This window comes from Colias eurytheme, chromosome 2, assembly GCF_061535395.1.
Source record: "Colias eurytheme isolate Ceu_HAF_F1 chromosome 2, ilColEury1 Martin Lab GWU primary, whole genome shotgun sequence".
In the NCBI taxonomy this organism is placed as follows: domain Eukaryota; kingdom Metazoa; phylum Arthropoda; class Insecta; order Lepidoptera; family Pieridae; genus Colias; species Colias eurytheme.
In genome coordinates this window covers 6,879,427-6,898,060 of record NC_142981.1, presented here as the reverse complement: position 1 = coordinate 6,898,060, position 18,634 = coordinate 6,879,427, and the positions used below count along the sequence as shown (strand labels likewise).

At 34.6% G+C, this 18,634-nt stretch overlaps 1 protein-coding gene across 1 annotated transcript in view; it reads left to right on the top strand.

Moving 5' to 3' along the window:
* Positions 1–18,634, top strand: part of TrissinR (Trissin receptor) — a 70,214-nt gene that overhangs the window by 30,622 nt on the left and 20,958 nt on the right. The window contains exon 2 of the mRNA XM_090113665.1: positions 10,926–11,212. Coding sequence (XP_089969791.1) covers positions 10,984–11,212 — 229 coding nt within the window. The 5' untranslated portion in view covers positions 10,926–10,983. The remainder of the gene's footprint in view (positions 1–10,925; positions 11,213–18,634) is intronic.

The window sequence follows — 18,634 nt, the reverse complement described above, 5'->3', positions numbered from 1 at the left end:
AAATAAATAAATAAATAAATTAAAATCCTCCGATTAAACAGATTTTCCAGGGAGTTGACGTCTTCAGAAGAGTTTTCGCTTTCGTGAAGTAAAAATTTAACAATAAAATAATATTGAACAAACCTTCGTTTTTCTTATAAATATATTTATAATGAAACCTTATTTGATTATTATTATCCCGAATGTTGGGTTGTAGAATAAAAACGCCTTCGTCACAATTCATATTTTATTATTCCTTCACTTGGTACATTCACTTGATAGTTTTCTTAAATCTTACATAAATCACAAGGCACGGCTATGGCACTTATAGACCGCACTGGTCGGCTGTTTAAGATCAATTGGCTCGCTGATCGTCTCTTCAAAAAATGTAAGCGATCGACTGACAACTAACCAACTGGAGGGGAGGTTAAGTTGTCAGGCGGTAGATTATAAATACCAGAAAACCTTGTCGATGGAAATGTTCTATGAATGATTTTAAAATTTGTAACACGAATCTATTTCTTTTTTCAAAGGAATTATTGTTATATAATTTATATTTTTATGAATCACTAGCTTTCCGCCGGCGGCTCCGCCCGCGGTTTCAAAGAAAAACTCGCATAGTTCCCGTTCCCGTGGAATTTCCGGGATAAAACCTATCCTATATTACTCGTGGATAATGTAGCTTTTGAATGGTGAAAGAATTTTTAAAATCGGTTCAGTAGTTTATGAGCCTATTCATTACAATCAAACAAACAAACAAACAAAGTTTTCCTCTTTATAATATTAGTGTAGAAGAAATCATCGGTTCACCCAGTTAAAAGTGCGGAGGTAACGGAACCAACAAAAAATTCAGTTGAATTGAGAATTTCGTCCTATAATGGCGTCGGCTAAAAATGTTGCTATACGTTTAGGTATGTCAGTTTTGACTTTCCTACGATTTTATACAATAATATAAAATTAAATGATTTTATACAATATAAAAAAAAATTGCTGATTTTCGGCGGTATGGCGACCATTTGGAACTGTCTGAAAAGTATGGCATGGCGATTTTCGTACATGGCTACTGGACGATGATTACCTGTGCAAAAATTAGCCTGGTACAAATGGTTGAATTTTTTTTTTAAATCAACGCATTCACGTCGGTATTGTGGGCTGTAAATTACACCGGAAAAGTATGGCATGACACTACCGCCTTCTTTATGGGCTATCGGTAAATCCTAAAATTTTTGTGTTACAAATCGTTTGCCTTCCGTAATTTATCCGACGAGTTCGACTAACGCCCACGCGACTAGTCTGCCGGTACCACTATTCTGACCATGATTTTTCTTTTTGTCATTGCGTACTAAGACCAAAATTTTGTGTCAGTATCTCCCGGCTTTGGATTGTTTTGGACCCTTAAAATATACGATAGAACAGCAATTAATCTTTTTTTAAAAATATTAGAGACACAGGGAAAGTCTGGTTACTGTTTTATAGGTATGTGTTTTCTGATAATATTTTACTGTCAAAAATTATCAACACTGGATATTATTCAATGACGCCTTTCAAAAACAAAACTAATTTACAAACAGATTTTTATATCTTTACATACCTATTTTTAACTTTCATTTCATGAACTGCTCATGTAAATACCTATTACAATCTGGTTTAATTTAACAAAACATTCAATTCGGTGAATTTGAGCGTTATTTTGCAAAAAAAACCGCACGTACAGTCCCCCGTCCGAGTCGAACTGACACCGTCAAATTTCGTCGAAAATATGCAATAGAGGTGAGGTTTTATGTGGGTTTTATTATAAATTCGAGTTTTTTCTTGATAATTTAACGATAATAATGAAAATTGAAAAAACAATCAATACAAATTGTTACAAATATCATAACATATTTTTTGGTATAAATTTCATGTATAAATATGTAGCCGTTTTCCTAACAAAATGCGTTTTATGTTCAAAAAGGGGTTGATTTGTATGTATTTTTTTTATGTTTAGGCCGTTCTAAAATGAAAAGTAAACAATACACTTTGTTAATTATATCCTTGAGTATCACATATATTTTTTTTAACACAATCGTACCAACAGTTTCCTCAACAAAATTCAATATGTATAAGGTGTTTTTCGGTTTTGACCATAGTAATCCCCTTAAATAAATGTCCTTTATTCATTTACAATACTTATTAGTTAGTTACATTTTAACTTTTTCAATAACCACGATATATTATATAAAAAAAAGTGTGCGTGTACACACATAAGAAATGAAACTTCTTTATGACCTTATTTTTCAAAAAATAATTTACTATGTACAATATTACAGAAATACGTTAGTCTAACACGCGATTTCGACTTTGGCGGCGGATTTTGATTGGACATAAAGAGTTTGAGGTTTATTCTTATAAATGTTGAATTCACAAAATCATAATTGAACACCTGACACCAATCAAGCAAACACAAACCTTACGCTCTCAGGTTAAAGGTTTACAATCCCTAAGGACGGCGGTCATTGCACCTGTGGGAGCAAGACACATTATTTTTACAAGGGAGTGACAGTGACAGGTAATAACAGGTTAATGTACGAAATTCTTCCTGCTCCGCGACCGGACTTTACCTATGAGGGAACCTTCAAAACAATTCATATTTAATTTTATTCAACTAGCATTTGTCAATAGAGTTATTAGTTTATCATTGGTTTATCACTAATAGTAAGCTAGTATAGTATTAATAAAGTGAAACTTTTATTACATCGTCTCAAACTTTTTGGTCTGTGTAGCGCATGTCGCGTGTATCGCGGCTGCCGAGTAGGTATACCTACTGACCGACACGCGACATGCGCTACACAAAGCAGTGTTCGGAACCGTTCGAACAGTTTCACTTTTACCGTGGTTTCATAAAACCACACACCATTTTTTGTCTGTGCCATTAGACTCCAAAAGAAGAGGGTAAATCCTGTCAAGTACCAAAAGAAAGTAGGTATTGGCCTGGGTAAATATAAGAAAAACTGAGGTGTGTCGTATTTGTTCGGTGAAGCTTCTCGCTGAATTAATGAGCCTTCATGTTTGTATTTTGAACTTAGAAAGGTGTGCTTAGCTAGAGTCGATCTTTTTATTTGAGTGTCGGCTTAAGTTGAGTGTCGGGTTGATAAAGGCAAATTGCGCTTTAAAATGAAAGATTTTTAATTCTTATAAAAATTAATAATAAGATGTTAAATTCACATATAAATCAATAATCATAGGCATACGTTATAATAATTATTTTTTTGTATAATGTGAGCCAATTTGCAAGTAATTGTGAAAATTACATACAAGGTCGGTTTTTGCTGACACTCTGAAAATATTGAAAGGCATTGAACATAAATGACAGACAGCACAAATTAATTCAGAATTCAGACGCAATGTACTATGATTCGTTGTCATTATAATAATACAAAATTTATTTAACTGGCAATTCGTTTATAATTTAAGTAGATAATCATTATTTTAATGACTTACCTACGTAATAGTTACAAAGTTTTGTTTTGGAAATTGTATATAATATACAAATTATATCTAAGTCATATTTTTACTGTAGCTAGGTATATTGGAATAGAAAAATATATCGTCTTATATTTTTAGTTTATTACTTATTAGTATAGAACTATAGATAAGATAAATCCTTAGATTCAATAAAATTAAAATACATAACGTACCTATATTGGGCATATGAGCAACAATAACAAATACATATTATATTCGAAATTGTGGTCCGAATAACAAAAAAAAAAAACCTTTGGAAAAGTTTTTTGATCGTATTTTATAATATCGTCGCGTTGTTCTAAGCAATCCGTACTAAAATATGCCTACAATAAAACCCATTTCATTGAAAACGATATGAATATTAAGAAATCCATAAGTTTTGTTAATGTGGTTTACAGACGAGTATCGGGAAAGGGTGGGTGGTACTAACGTAATCTATAAATTGATTTGAGTATCCGACATCTGGTGCCAGAATTGCCATTATGAGCTCAACAGGTAAACATTTTCATTTCCGTTCCGAAAAAATAATATCTATATGTCCCTAGCCTCCGTTATTATAGGATAGGTTGCCTAACCTGCATTGGAGTGTTTCTAAATATTTTTTTATTTCACATTTTTAACACTCCGCCATGTTACGACAAAACATTAGTTGATAGGTAGATACTAAATTAATGATAATATTGTTATTTGATGTAAAAATAAATATTCAATAAGGTTGTTTTTTATCACGAGGCGGGACTGATTGAATTTTTTCTATTCTTTATACTTAAATTTATATTTATAAAGCATTTGAATGCCATAAAACAATAAATATCAATTTCAACAAAAAAAAGTTTACGTTTATTAATTATCTGAACATTATAAGCAATAACATTTATTTTAATATCTATTTCTGATAGATCGACTTTCTAATTGATATCAATTACTCTGGTGAGTTTAATTGTCTTTGAATGAATTTTCAATGAAGCGTTTAAATAATTGCGATTTCATATTAAAAACAATTATTTCCCAAAGTTGATATATACCTACAAATAAACATTCCACAGTTGTTCTATCATCGATTGAAGTAGGTATTCAATTAAGAAAAGCACTTCCATAAAATGAGTGGGATAAGAGGGCTTCGAATTTACTCACTGCTCAAGAAACAATCAGACTAATTTATACTTCATAATTTTATAGGTGTATTATATATTTTTGTTTTCATGTTTTACTATCAAATATTTATTGTACAGTTTACGGATCTTTAACAACTAAAGTAAAATCGTAAAATAAAAAGGTACTTTTGCCTTCGTAAAAGTTTATTATTCAAGACCCGCCTGCTTCAACCATAAATGTACTACCTATCTATTCCTAAAAAAACCCCTGACTCTTTATTATCGAATTCCTTCTTATTCCAGTGACTTATTAGTTATTGGTTTGGTATTAAGTATTAACACTTAACAGCCTATAATAATTATTATTGCTTACACGGTACACTGGTGACTATTTTACCTACTGTTATATTTTTAGGGCTAATTACTAGTTCCCTATCATTTTTAGTAGCTCTTAGTGAATTTACCTATATTGGAACAATAAGTTTTAATCAGTAACGGTAAAAAGGAAATCAGACAAACAAATCGAGGCGGCATTTCTTACGCCTATTTTGTGAAAACGCACTAAAATTTTGAATTGTATACGGTGAAGGTTTTCATTAAACATCAAAATACAAACTGACGCCGGTTCCTTGTTGTTGACAAGTTTTCTTAAGACCCTTCCTGTAAGAGCTATAAAATAATTTTCTATTTGCACAGCATTTCCATGACTAATATTGTAGACCCTTATTTAATTTAGCAAACGACATTTGGCAAGCTGAGCACGTTTATTTTTCGTCTTAAAATCCCTTATTCCTGTACTTGATGTTAATGACTTTTCAGATCCAATCTGTATCGCAATATTTTACTTATTCTTTGATTACACGAAAATCCCGAAAGAGTTTGTAATTATAAATAGTCTTAACTATTAGGTACTTTATTAATTATAAGAACGATATTTAATACCAAAAGAAAATTTTGGTAAAATGTAGAAGATTTGCATTAACAAATTAAAGCTTAAGCCTAAAATAAAATAAAATAATTTGGAAAATCCAAAAGTGCACGCCTCATAATTTTTTTTTAATAAATATTTATTAATTATTATTTTTGTTTATTTAATAATAATTAAACCACATCGAATCAGACCCTGAAAAATGAAAGGGTTCGTGTCCCTTCGTCCAGCATACTCACCACAACTCACCATGGAATCCTGATATTTCATGAATGTCAAAAAACTGTTCTGAAATAGTGCTAAATAGTGCCCAAAGGAAAAAAATAGTGCTCTTGTACTTGCGAAGTTATAGCCATAGTTCGATGAGTATGCTGGACGAAGGTTTCGCCCAGCATACTCACCTCCGTCCGGAGAATCTGTATACGCTTCAAACATAATTCATACTTCAAAAAATAGTTCCCAAATAGTGCCAAACGGTGCCCAAAAAGAAAAAACAGTGCTCGAATAACTTCGGAGTTATAGGCTTCGTTCAGTGAGTATGCTGGGCGTAGGTTCTACGCCCAGCATACTCACCTCAGTGCGCGAATATCGAACGAGCTATAGGTATAATTTACGTCTCAAAAAATTGTACTTGAAATAGTGCCCAATATCAGTCCAATTTTTGCTTGACTTTTGACTTAGAAAACCATTAAATTTTAATGTAAACTTCTACATACTAACGTAAAATGGGGTACAGTCGTCGACACATGTTTTTGGACAAAAATATTAAACTTTCTAATTGTAGACTTCATGTTATTGGAAATAATTATGGTATTTTCTCACATGTCAAAAACTTTCGATTAAATGCATTACTATATATTTTATAAATAATAATAAATGAATGAAACTTTAAGCGTACCTAAATGAAGTCTATTACTTCATTGCATTGTGTGTTTGTCTGAATAAAAACAGTCATTTGCAGCCAATAAAATTAATTTCTTGAAAAATTGTAAAAAGGAAATTATACAGTTTCTTTTTGTATATATGTTGCAGGCAAAACTTATAACCAGTCAAAACTAGTACTGTGACATAGTTATACAAATTTTTAAAACTCTTTCCAATAGTTTCATCAATGAAAGGTTTAGCAATAAAAAACATTTTTAATTACTTACGTTATTTATTACTATTTAAAGGGCCAAAGTAATCAGAATTCTAGTTAACTAGTTCACAGCTTTTGTTAACATTCATAATATAATCAATGTAAATAGAAAAAATTGTAGTTTTAATATTGTATATAATATACATATAAAAAAATGTTTAGCGTCGCGGGCGCCGCGCGTCGTAAGCCCCATACCTATTGACCGTACGTGCATCCATTACTGCCACACTATATTGAACTTTATCACATGAGGAATACAGGTCAATTCCGTAAACGTTGTGGTACCGTCCTTGATCCGGAAAATGATTATTTTGAATAATTTTGTCAGTTGTAATGTAAGCATTAATAACAGCAACTTTATTTTTCATGCATGATTTATTTCATTTGATATCTTAATCCTTCAAGCGCCGTGATCTAGACAAATATATAAAATCATTGTTCCTAGCTACCGGGGTCCCATGCGACGCGCGAAGGCTTAATCATATTATTATAAAGTATTATTAAAATAATGTGTAATTAATAATATTGCGATTCTAAAGTAAATACTCCCTTACATAGACAATATAACAAAACAAATAATTTACACAAGACAAAAATTGTTAGAAAGAAAGTTAATAATATTGTATTCGACTGTACTCAATGTAATGTATGTAGAAGTTTACAATCAAATTTAATGGTTTTCTAGGTCAAAAGTCAAGCAAAAATTGGACTGATATTGGGCACTATTTCAAGCACAATTTTTTGAGACGTAAATTGTTCCTATAGCTCGTTCGATATTCGCGCACTGAGGTGAGTATGCTGGGCGTAGAACCTACGCCCAGCATACTCACTGAACGAAGCCTGTAACTCCGAAGTTATTCGAGCACTGTTTTTTCTTTTTGGGCACCGTTTGGCACTATTTGGGAACTATTTTTTGAAGTATGAATTATGTTTGAAGCGTATACAGATTCTCCGGACGGAGGTGAGTATGCTGGGCGAAACCTTCGTCCAGCATACTCATCGAACTATGGCTATAACTTCGCAAGTACAAGAGCACTATTTTTTTCCTTTGGGCACTATTTAGCACTATTTCAGAACAGTTTTTTGACATTCATGAAATATCAGGATTCCATGGTGAGTTGTGGTGAGTATGCTGGACGAAGGGACACAAGGGTTCTATTCCTGAGCATACTCAAGCGTAAGAAAAAAAAAAGACTCGATTAGTAAAGTATTTCGGTCGCTATCGTGTTAACAAGAAAAAGGATCCGCACATACAGACACACGGACGTCCAAGACAGAACTTTTTTAAACTGTTTTTTAACTAGTTTAAATAACAAAAATGACATCAAAAATATCATGAACGTTAAAAATAGTGTTTTTTCTTAATATGTGTGTGTATGTATTATCTTACAAGTGCAATGTATGATACATAAAGACATTTTAAGTTTGAAAAATCAGATGTTTTGCGCGAAGTGACAGTAGTACCCACCTCAACGCTTCGCTTATGAGGCGTGCAAAATAAACATACGATAAGATCATCTGTTAAACATTTTTTAATCAATTTTTTAAAACACATTTTTTAAAAGGGTTTATATGGCGTCACTGGTATCCGGATATTAACATACTGTTGACACAGCAATCATTGAAATATGCGGCTACACGGTTAGATCTGGTTTGAACGCCTAACCTAATCAATTTTATACGTCCTTTGTGGAAGTTTCGTTGACTTCGTTATTATGGTATCTATTGACAAAACGGAGGGATATATTTTACAAAGTAAAATAAATGAAATACAGAAGTATGTAATTTACCTCATGAAACTTTTTAATAAGCTTTGTTCTTACTCAGACCTACCTGCCAACAAAAATTATATTTATAATTTAATAACATTCATTTAATGCTTATCTGCATATCCATAATATACAGGGTGTACCAAAAAGTAGTGATGAACGGAAGCTGAGAGGTAGAGGACCTAGAGGGCTATCCGAATCACCCCCATGTATGTTATGCGATTTTTCGTATTTTCGGAGTTATGACGTTTTTTTTCAATTTTTCACCTATCGCCGAGTACGATGATATTTTCACTCATGCTGACGTCAATGATTGCGGAAGATTGTTGATTTTTTTTTGTGTGCTAAGCTGAAAGATAGGCCAATTCAGTATGGTAACATTTACTAACGTTAGATCTTTGAATGGAATAAAAAAAAGAATTAAATGGCAAGAAAGATAAAATTACCCAGTATGTTCACCACTTCAAGGGCCCGTAAAAAAATAAAATCACATAAAAAAAGTTTTCCGTTTGACTTTTAAAAACTTGCTCTATCTATCAGATAGCTACCCTGAAAATTTCATTTAATTATTGAGAAGGCTTCAATCGAAAAATTTAAATCTAAATGTGGTAAGTGCAAAAATTGAATTAACATGATGATCATTAAAACCAATAAATAGGTGTTTAATTACCAGAAATTTTTAAAATAACCCCGCTGTTGCTCAATGCAAGTTCGACATCACCGTAAAAAGTTGTCTTTTAAATGTCTGAATACCCTTTTATCATTTTTAATGGTTTCTTCTGCTACTATGAATTTCCGGGTTATTTCGTCCAAATTGTGGCAGTCTCTCGTCTTTGTAGTATCCCCACGGAAAAAAATCAATAGGGTTTATGTCCGGGGACCGTGCAGGCCAGACTAAAGGGCAAAGATACCCTGAAAGATGGATTGGTCGTTGCAGCCTGCGCATGCACCGGTGACGCCTGCCTTAAAGCCTGGCCTCCACGGTCCCTCGACCTAAACCCTATTGATTTTTTTCCGTGGGGATACTACAAAGACGAGAGACTGCCACAATTTGGACGAAATAACCCGGAAATTCATAGTAGCAGAAGAAACCATTAAAAATGATAAAAGGGTATTCAGACATTTAAAAGACAACTTTTTACGGTGATGTCGCACTTGCATTGAGCAACAGCGGGGTTATTTTAAAAATTTCTGGTAATTAAACACCTATTTATTGGTTTTAATGATCATCATGTTAATTCAATTTTTTCACTTACCACATTTAGATTTAAATTTTTCGATTGAAGCCTTCTCAATAATTAAATGAAATTTTTAGGGTAGCTATCTGATAGATAGAGCAAGTTTTTAAAAGTCAAACGGAATACTTTTTTTATGTGATTTTATTTTTTTACGGGCCCTTGAAGTGGTGAACATACTGGGTAATTTTATCTTTCTTGCCATTTAATTCTTTTTTTTATTCCATTCAAAGATCTAACGATAGTAAATGTTACCATATTAAATTGGCCTATCTTTCAGCTTAGCACACAAAAAAAAATCAAGCATCTTCCGCAATCATTGACGTCAGCATGAGTGAAAATATCATCGTACTCGGCGATAGGTGAAAAATTGAAAAAAACGTAATAACTCCGAAAATACGAAAAATCGCATAACATACATGGGGGTGATTCGGATAGCCCTCTAGGTCCTCTACCTCTCAGCTTCCGTTCATCACTACTTTTTGGTACACCCTGTATATTAGACTATATTAAAAAAATATTTGAGTGGACTGTGGCGCAACTAATTCGCTTTATAAAAAAGTTATTGCATTTTACTAACCATAAATATACTCTCACCGATAAAAACGATATGTCGCCCCGCGCCCGTTATTTTGGTGAACTTTATTGATAAAGCAATTAGGGCAGATAAAACGATTAACGAGCTGGGATGAGCTTCTCTTTATTAACCTATTACATGCCCATTTAATGCTTATTGCATTTATTGATTATACATTTAAAAAGCGAAATAAATTAAGTTGCTGCTTTATCTAAAGCTACGGCTTATCGCTCGAAATATTTGCAAGCTTGCTGTAAAAATTGAAAAACTTTTAAAAAGTAAAAAGTAAAATCTTCTCAACTTTTAAAAAGTATTTTTAACGTTATTCTTTAGTCTGGGTCTTGGTGCCTAAGGCTATAAGTTTTTTCATATCATGAAAGTATAAATATTCTGACTGATTTTTATAAAATTTTTACAATGCAGAGCTTTGTTGACACTCATGTATCATATAGATAAAAACTAGGTTCACTTCATATTTTAAAGTGGTTTTATTTCTGTTTATCTAGCTAAACAATTGAGCGTTTTTCGCTGGTTATACTGCGTAGTACAATTACCGGTTCCATAGACCATGGTATAGAGCTGTTGTACTTATCTCTCCAATCTTGTTGTCAAGGAAGCTTAATTGCGAATAAGCTTTTATTTTATGAATATTACATATTTAATCACTAAACATTTATTCAAATACCCACCTTTGTTTTCAGATGGACGATCTCAGGTTAATACGTCCAGTGAAGCGATAAATTCGACGGAATTACGAATATGTGTAGCATGAAGCGCTTTATCGAACCGAATGATGTGTCGTTCAGCATGTTGGGGGCTGTCAATCAAACAGCGAAAGAAACTAACTTCAGGGACCTGGAGAACTCATCTACGAGTGCTAACGAAAGTGACTTTTTTGTACCAGATGAAGAGTTTATATTCGACAGAACAGATGTGAGAGCAATATTCATCACATTATACACGATTGTGTTCTGTTGTTGTTTTTTTGGTAAGTGGATTTATTTTTAAGCAAAGTTAAGCAATGTATACCTAGTTAAAAATAAGGTTACTTGCAAAATTCGTCTTAAGGACGCGTTTACGAATCTGACAAAAATACGCAGTTTTTCAGTGCATTTTGCGGCGAAATAGTACAAAACCAAGTTTAACTAATAATTACCATAAATAGATTACTCCTTAATCTTTAAAAGGTACTATATTTTAAGTCGAAAATTTTGGTTTATAATATTGAAAAAAATAATTTCCGTTGCCTCTTCACCCAAAATTGACAATATCGTGCTGAATAAACGAACATTTTTCTTGTATTTAATAAAACAAATTGATTTATTTAAAAATATTTTAAGTAAGTAGACATGTCTAACTCAAAAAGGTACTAGATAAAACTATCAAAATGTTACAAATAGGCTGAGAAAAAAATTAAAATCAAATCTTATTTTTTCACATATTTAGCTGTAACGCGTGATACTTATTGCATTGAAATAAGGGTTATTTTATTTGTCACTACCTTGAATTATTGCAACACAATTTGTAATGAAATATTTTAGTAATTTAGTCTGCGCTCAGCCGCCGTTGTGAGTAGACACTGTGACGCTTGTAAGCAGCTCCTCGTTTACGAAAAGATCACTGTACGAATACAAAATATTTCACCTAATAAACTTGATCCTTCACGCATTTATTTTATTTATAGATTTTATACTTATGGGATTATAAATTTCATATTTAGTTTCTGACTTGATGGAGTGACCTGAACGTGTACTTCGAAGACTGCTACTGGAACTAATAAACGATTAGAGCTAGGTATGCCGAGTTTGGGCTCGTTTTGTTAGTTATGTTGAGAGTTGAGACCTTACCTCCGGACTTGATGGAGTGACCTGAAGGTGTACTTCGAAGACGGCTACTGGAACTAATAGACGAGTAGAGCTAGGTATGCCGAGTTTGGGCTCGTTTTGTTAGTTATGTTGAGACCTTACCTCCGGACTTGATGGAGTGACCTGAAGGTGTACTTCGAAGACGGCTACTGGAACTAATAGACGAGTAGAGCTAGGTATGCCGAGTTTGGGCTCGTTTTGTTAGTTATGTTGAGACCTTACCTCCGGACTTGATGGAGTGACCTGAAGGTGTACTTCGAAGACGGCTACTGGAACTAATAAACGATTAGAGCTAGGTATGCCGAGTTTGGGCTCGTTTTGTTAGTTATGTTGAGACCTTACCTCCGGACTTGATGGAGTGACCTGAAGGTGTACTTCGAAGACGGCTACTGGAACTAAAAGACGAGTAGAGCTAGGTTTGCCGAGTTTGGGCTCGTTTTGTTAGTTATGTTGAGACCTTACCTCCGGACTTGATGGAGTGACCTGAAGGTGTACTTCGAAGACGGCTACTGGAACTAATAGACGAGTAGAGCTAGGTATGCCGAGTTTGGGCTCGTTTTGTTAGTTACGTTGAGACCTTACCTCCGGACTTGATGGAGTGACCTGAAGGTGTACTTCGAAGATGGCTACTGGAACTAATAGACGAGTAGAGCTAGGTATGCCGAGTTTGGGCTCGTTTTGTTAGTTATGTTGAGACCTTACCTCCGGACTTGATGGAGTGACCTGAAGGTGTACTTCGAAGACGGCTACTGGAACTAATAAACGATTAGAGCTAGGTATGCCGAGTTTGGGCTCGTTTTGTTAGTGATGTTGAGACCTTACCTCCGGACTTGATGGAGTGACCTGAAGGTGTACTTCGAAGACGGCTACTGGAACTAATAGACGAGTAGAGCTAGGTATGCCGAGTTTGGGCTCGTTTTGTTAGTTACGTTGAGACCTTACCTCCGGACTTGATGGAGTGACCTGAAGGTGTACTTCGAAGACGGCTACTGGAACTAATAGACGAGTAGAGCTAGGTATGCCGAGTTTGGGCTCGTTTTGTTAGTTACGTTGAGACCTTACCTCCGGACTTGATGGAGTGACCTGAAGGTGTACTTCGAAGACGGCTACTGGAACTAATAGACGAGTAGAGCTAAGTATGCCGAGTTTGGGCTCGTTTTGTTAGTTACGTTGAGACTTGAGACCTTACCTCCGGACTTGATGGAGTGACCTGAAGGTGTACTTCGAAGACGGCTACTGGGAATAATAGACGATTAGAGCTACGTGAAGGTAGTCGTGATGATACACCCGAAGGGCAACCGGAAAGATATGACGATCAATTTTTGAAGGAGAACATGAAGACACATTTAATTCGATTTTATAAGAACAGCCTCCTTCCAGAATTGACCGATCCAAGATTCAAAAGAAATATGGAACTACAGGAACATTCATCAAATTGCCATAGTAATATAATGAAAACTAATTAAAAAGAATTGTTTTTCTTGAGTTTTATCCATTTTTTTATCTTTTACCCTACATAACCCTACCCTATCTATCCTACCCTACACTACTCTACTCTACACTACTTTATCCTATTCTACCATACTATACACTACTCTACCTTACCAAACTTCACATAAACCATGTACTTAATAGTCTTAAAAAAGCCTAAACATTTTATTTGGATAGGTGAGCCTGTTCTTGAGTTATAAAATTACAACGCAAAGTGGCATCACTACATAGTATAAAACAAAGTCGCTTTCCCTGTCCCTATGTCCCTATGTCCCTTTGTACGCTTAAATCTTTGAAACTACGCAACGGATTTTGATGCGGTTTTTTTTAATAGATAGAGTGATTCAAGAGGAAGCTTTATATGTATAATAATATCCATTAAGTAGTGGAGAAGTACTGTTATTTTTGAGGTTTCTAATGTGATGTCGTAAAAAATTACATTTATTCCGCTTACATTGCAAACGCAGGCTGAACCCTACGAGTTTTATCAAAATAATGTACTAAGTATTATACACATTGAAAAGGTCTACAGAAAAGTCCGCGATGGTATATGTCTATCTCTTATGGATAACCCACAATAACTTTTTTTTGTCATTTACTTTTTACGACAAATAATGGCTAATTTTCGAAGCGATTTTAACCAATACAGCATTAATCCTTAAGCAATTAAATACCATGGATACATTGTTCATTTAATATAGATCTATATGGCCCTTTACACCGCATGATTTAAGTGAATATTTTCGAAGATATTACAGATTTAAAAATTGCGGGACGTAGCGTTTGCGGCCGCCCGGCTATGTATTTTATACCCGTGCGAATTGCGATGCCGCGGCCGGAGCGGGCCGCTATATTTTTATACCTATACAACGTTCACAATTTTTCTGTAGTGTATTTAGTATCAGCATTGCACCCGTGCGAAGCCGGGGCGGGTCGCTAGTATTATTATAAAGAGGAAAGGTTTGTATGTATGTATGGTTTTCACGCATAAACTACTGGATCGATTTTGATGAAATTTGGCACAGATAATCTTTAGACCCTGAGAAAGAACATAGGCTATGTTTTATATTTATTGCGAAATATATACCACGGGCGAAGCCGGGGCGGACCGCTAGTTGATTATAAATAGATAGATACATTATATTATCACTATCATCACTACATAGTACATATAAAACAAAGTCGCTTTCTCTGTCCCTATGTCCCTTTGTACGCTTAAATATTTGAAACTACGCAACGGATTTTGATGTGGTTTTTTTTTTAATAGATAGAGTGATTCAAGAGGAAGGTTTATATGTATAATAACATCCATTAAATAGTGGAAAAGTACTGTTATTTTTGAGGTTTCTAATGTGATGTCGTAAATAATAACATTTATTCCGCTTACATTGCAAACGCAGGCTGAACCCTACGAGTTCTATCAAAATAATGTACTAAGTATTGTACACATTGAAAAAGTCTACGGAAAAGTCCGTGATGGTATATGTCTATCTCTTGTGGATAACCCACCATTACTTTTTTTTGTCATTTACTTTTTACGACAAATAATGGCTAATTTTCGAAGCGATTTTAACCAATACAGCATTAATCCTTAAGCAATTAAATACCATGGATACATTGTTCATTTAATATAGATCTATATGGCCCTTTACACCGCATGATTTAAGTGAATATTTTCGAAGATATTACAGATTTAAAAATTGCGGGACGTAGCGTTTGCGGCGGTACCAGCCGGCCGCCGCGGCCGTGCCATTGCACCCATGCGAAGCATGGGCGGGTCGCTAGTTAGATATAAATAAAGATACATATTATATACGTATGATATAAGATTTTTGATAGATTTTATTAAAGTGAAACTTTTATTACATCGTCTCAAACTTTTTGGTCTGTGTAGCGCATGTCGCGTGTATCGCGGCTGCCGAGTAGGTATACCTACTCGCCACGCGACATGCGCTACACAAAGCAGTGTTCGGAACCGTTCGAACAGTTTCACTTTTATCGTGGTTTCATAAAACCACACAACATTTTATTTATAGTAATGTTTCAGTATATTGGAACTTAAAAAGTATTTGCAAGTACCTATCAGTAGTATATGTATGTGCCAAATAAAAGTATTTTCTTTCTAGTTTTCGAAAACCCACTTGCATTTGATACCACAACAAAATTATATACTAAAAAAACGAGCCCAAACTCGGCACACCTAGCTCAGCTCGTATATTAGTTCCAGTAGCAGTCTTCGAAGTATACCTTCAGGTCACTCCATCAAGTCCGGAGGTAAGGTCTCGACATAACTAACAAAACGAGCCCAAACTCGGCACACCTAGCTCTACTCGTCTGTTAGTTCCAGTTGCCGTCTTCGTAGTACACCTGCAGGTCACTTTATCAATTGCGGAGGTAAGGTCTCAATATAACTAACAAAATGAGCCCAAACTCGGCACACCTAGCTCAAATCGTCTAGTAGTTCCAGTAGCCGTCTTCGAAGTACACCTGCAGGTCACTCCATCAAGTCTGGAGGTAAGGTCTCAACATAACTAACAAAATGAGCCTAAACTCGGCATACCTAGCTCTACTCGTCTATTAGTTCCAGTAGCCGTCTTCGAAGTACACCTTCAGGTCACTCCATCAAGTCCGGAGGTAAGGTCTCAACGTAACTAACAAAACGAGCCCAAACTCGGCATACCTAGCTCTACTCGTCTATTAGTTCCAGTAGCCGTCTTCGAAGTACACCTTCAGGTCACTCCATCAAGTCCGGAGGTAAGGTCTCAACGTAACTAACAAAACGAGCCCAAACTCGGAATACCTAGCTCTACTCGTCTATTAGTTCCAGTAGCCGTCTTCGAAGTACACCTTCAGGTCACTCCATCAAGTCCGGAGGTAAGGTCTCAACATAACTAACAAAATGAGCCCAAACTTGGTACACGTAGCTCTAATCATCTATTAGTTCCAGTAGCCGTCTTCGAAGTACACTTTGGCAAGTACTTGTTTACCAATCAATCACTGTCCAATGAAATTAGGTAAATGGTATCTACTTTTGTGACCATTCAACGTTACAAACAAATCAAAGTAAATTAAAAAAAAAAAACATGGCAATAAAAATAAGTTCAATTATCAAGTCGTGTCAGTTTAGTCATAATTTCGTCGTTTCTCGCATTTCGCTGTGTGTGTGAGCCGTGCACGTGTAGTAGTAAGACTCAAAACGTAAAATTGATGCGCGTCAATTTGTATATGCGTCCTTAATTACAGATAGTAAGTTAAATTATCTAGATCGTAAAAAGAATTTCAATGCGCAATAAATTAATGTTCAAAATCGTCCCGAGCTTTTGACTTTCAATTAGACAATAGATACAGAATTGTTTCGTTCTAGCGGGTCTGCCAACGACGCGTTTGCAATGACAAGTTCTACAGAATTTATTCTAATTTTTTATTTTAATTTAACAGAAACTTGTGCTTAAACTCTATATTAAGAATTTGTAGACACATCTTCGAAGGCACATTAGAGCAGTCTGTTTGTTATTACCAAACGATTATGTTAATAGGTACAGTAGGTAAGTGTACGGTTCTGTGAACCAAAAATATTCAAATACAAGAACGAAATGTTCCTGTTAATACTCCTACAGTCATACAAATTACCTACAAGTGAACAAGTCGTTGAAACAAGGGTAAGGTGAATATAAATTGACTTCATGTAATATTTAGGACTTTTTCTTGTATTTGATTTTATGCTCAGTAAGTTCCCCCGGTGATCACGCTCCATGTAAAGTCTTCGAAATAACGGTATAAATAATATTTTAATGAACGAATCGCGCTTAAAATTTGTTATAACTTGTTATGTTGTATAATAGAAAGAAATTAATCTCAAGTATGTACCTACTTTATTTCATGTAACAAATGTAAATAGTAATTAACAGAAAAGGATTGTATAGAATGCCGTGTAAAATGTAAATCAAAGATGACTTCCCGAATAACAGTGTTGCCAGGTAGCTCTGAAAGTAGCACAGATTATTATCAATGTCCAATTTATGACGCCAACATAACTTATAAGACTTTATTTATAAAATATATAGAGGCGATATCTGATAAAAAGTAATATGTCCTCTGCTAAGTACATGTAAGTATTTTGTTAGTCTCGAAAATACCAAGAACCATTTAGCATTGTATCTTGTATGAATATAGAAGCGATAATAGATATGTATACAGAAGTGTTTATATACTTAATGAGACTACTTGCGTACACATTGTATAATATTGAGTTGGTAGGTACCGTCTTCACATCGAATGCGAATGTTTCTACAATGTTTAATGCTGCAACGTCTTACAGTGCCTACATTATTGATATTTACTCCAACTAAACAGACTTTTACTAGCTTCATAAACAGTTTTCTCTTTTATTTGTCTGTACGTCCTGCATGCGTAGTACAGTATTTCGTATGGATTTTGGCCTTGTAGTACCTAACTAGCTTATGACCTTATGAATTTGAATTTGACCCTTATGTTTTCGAATATGTGTGAGCCGCGCTCACTATCGATGACGACCGATATCGGAGGACGATGTTGAATTATTTGTGGCTTATAGCTAAAGATCTCAAGAACATGTGGCTCAGACAAGACGAATATTGCATGGAAAACATTAAATTTATTGGAAGATGCTCGAGCGCTTTGTTATCTCACGTGGTGGAGACATCATCTGGCTACCAAGATCGTGTGATCTTACACCACTCGATTACTTTCTGTGGGTCAACGTGAAATCTCAAGACCAGCCGCCCTAGAGACCCACAGAACACGCATCTTTCATGAGATGTAGATCCGTTTGGGTAAAAATTTCGTCTAAAATCGGTTTGCCTAGATACAACCCATTTAGTGGAGTCACGACGGCCTTTCGCCTGAAATTATATTCCATATATCCATAAATTTTCTTTAAAATAAAATATCATTTAGCAATATAATTTAAAGAGATTGTTGTAAAGTGATTGTTGTAGTTTAAAGTTCGAGCGCTCTTAATGAAAAATAATTAAAGCAGGTAATTGGAGAGCGATCTTATTGTGCCAATGTTAAAT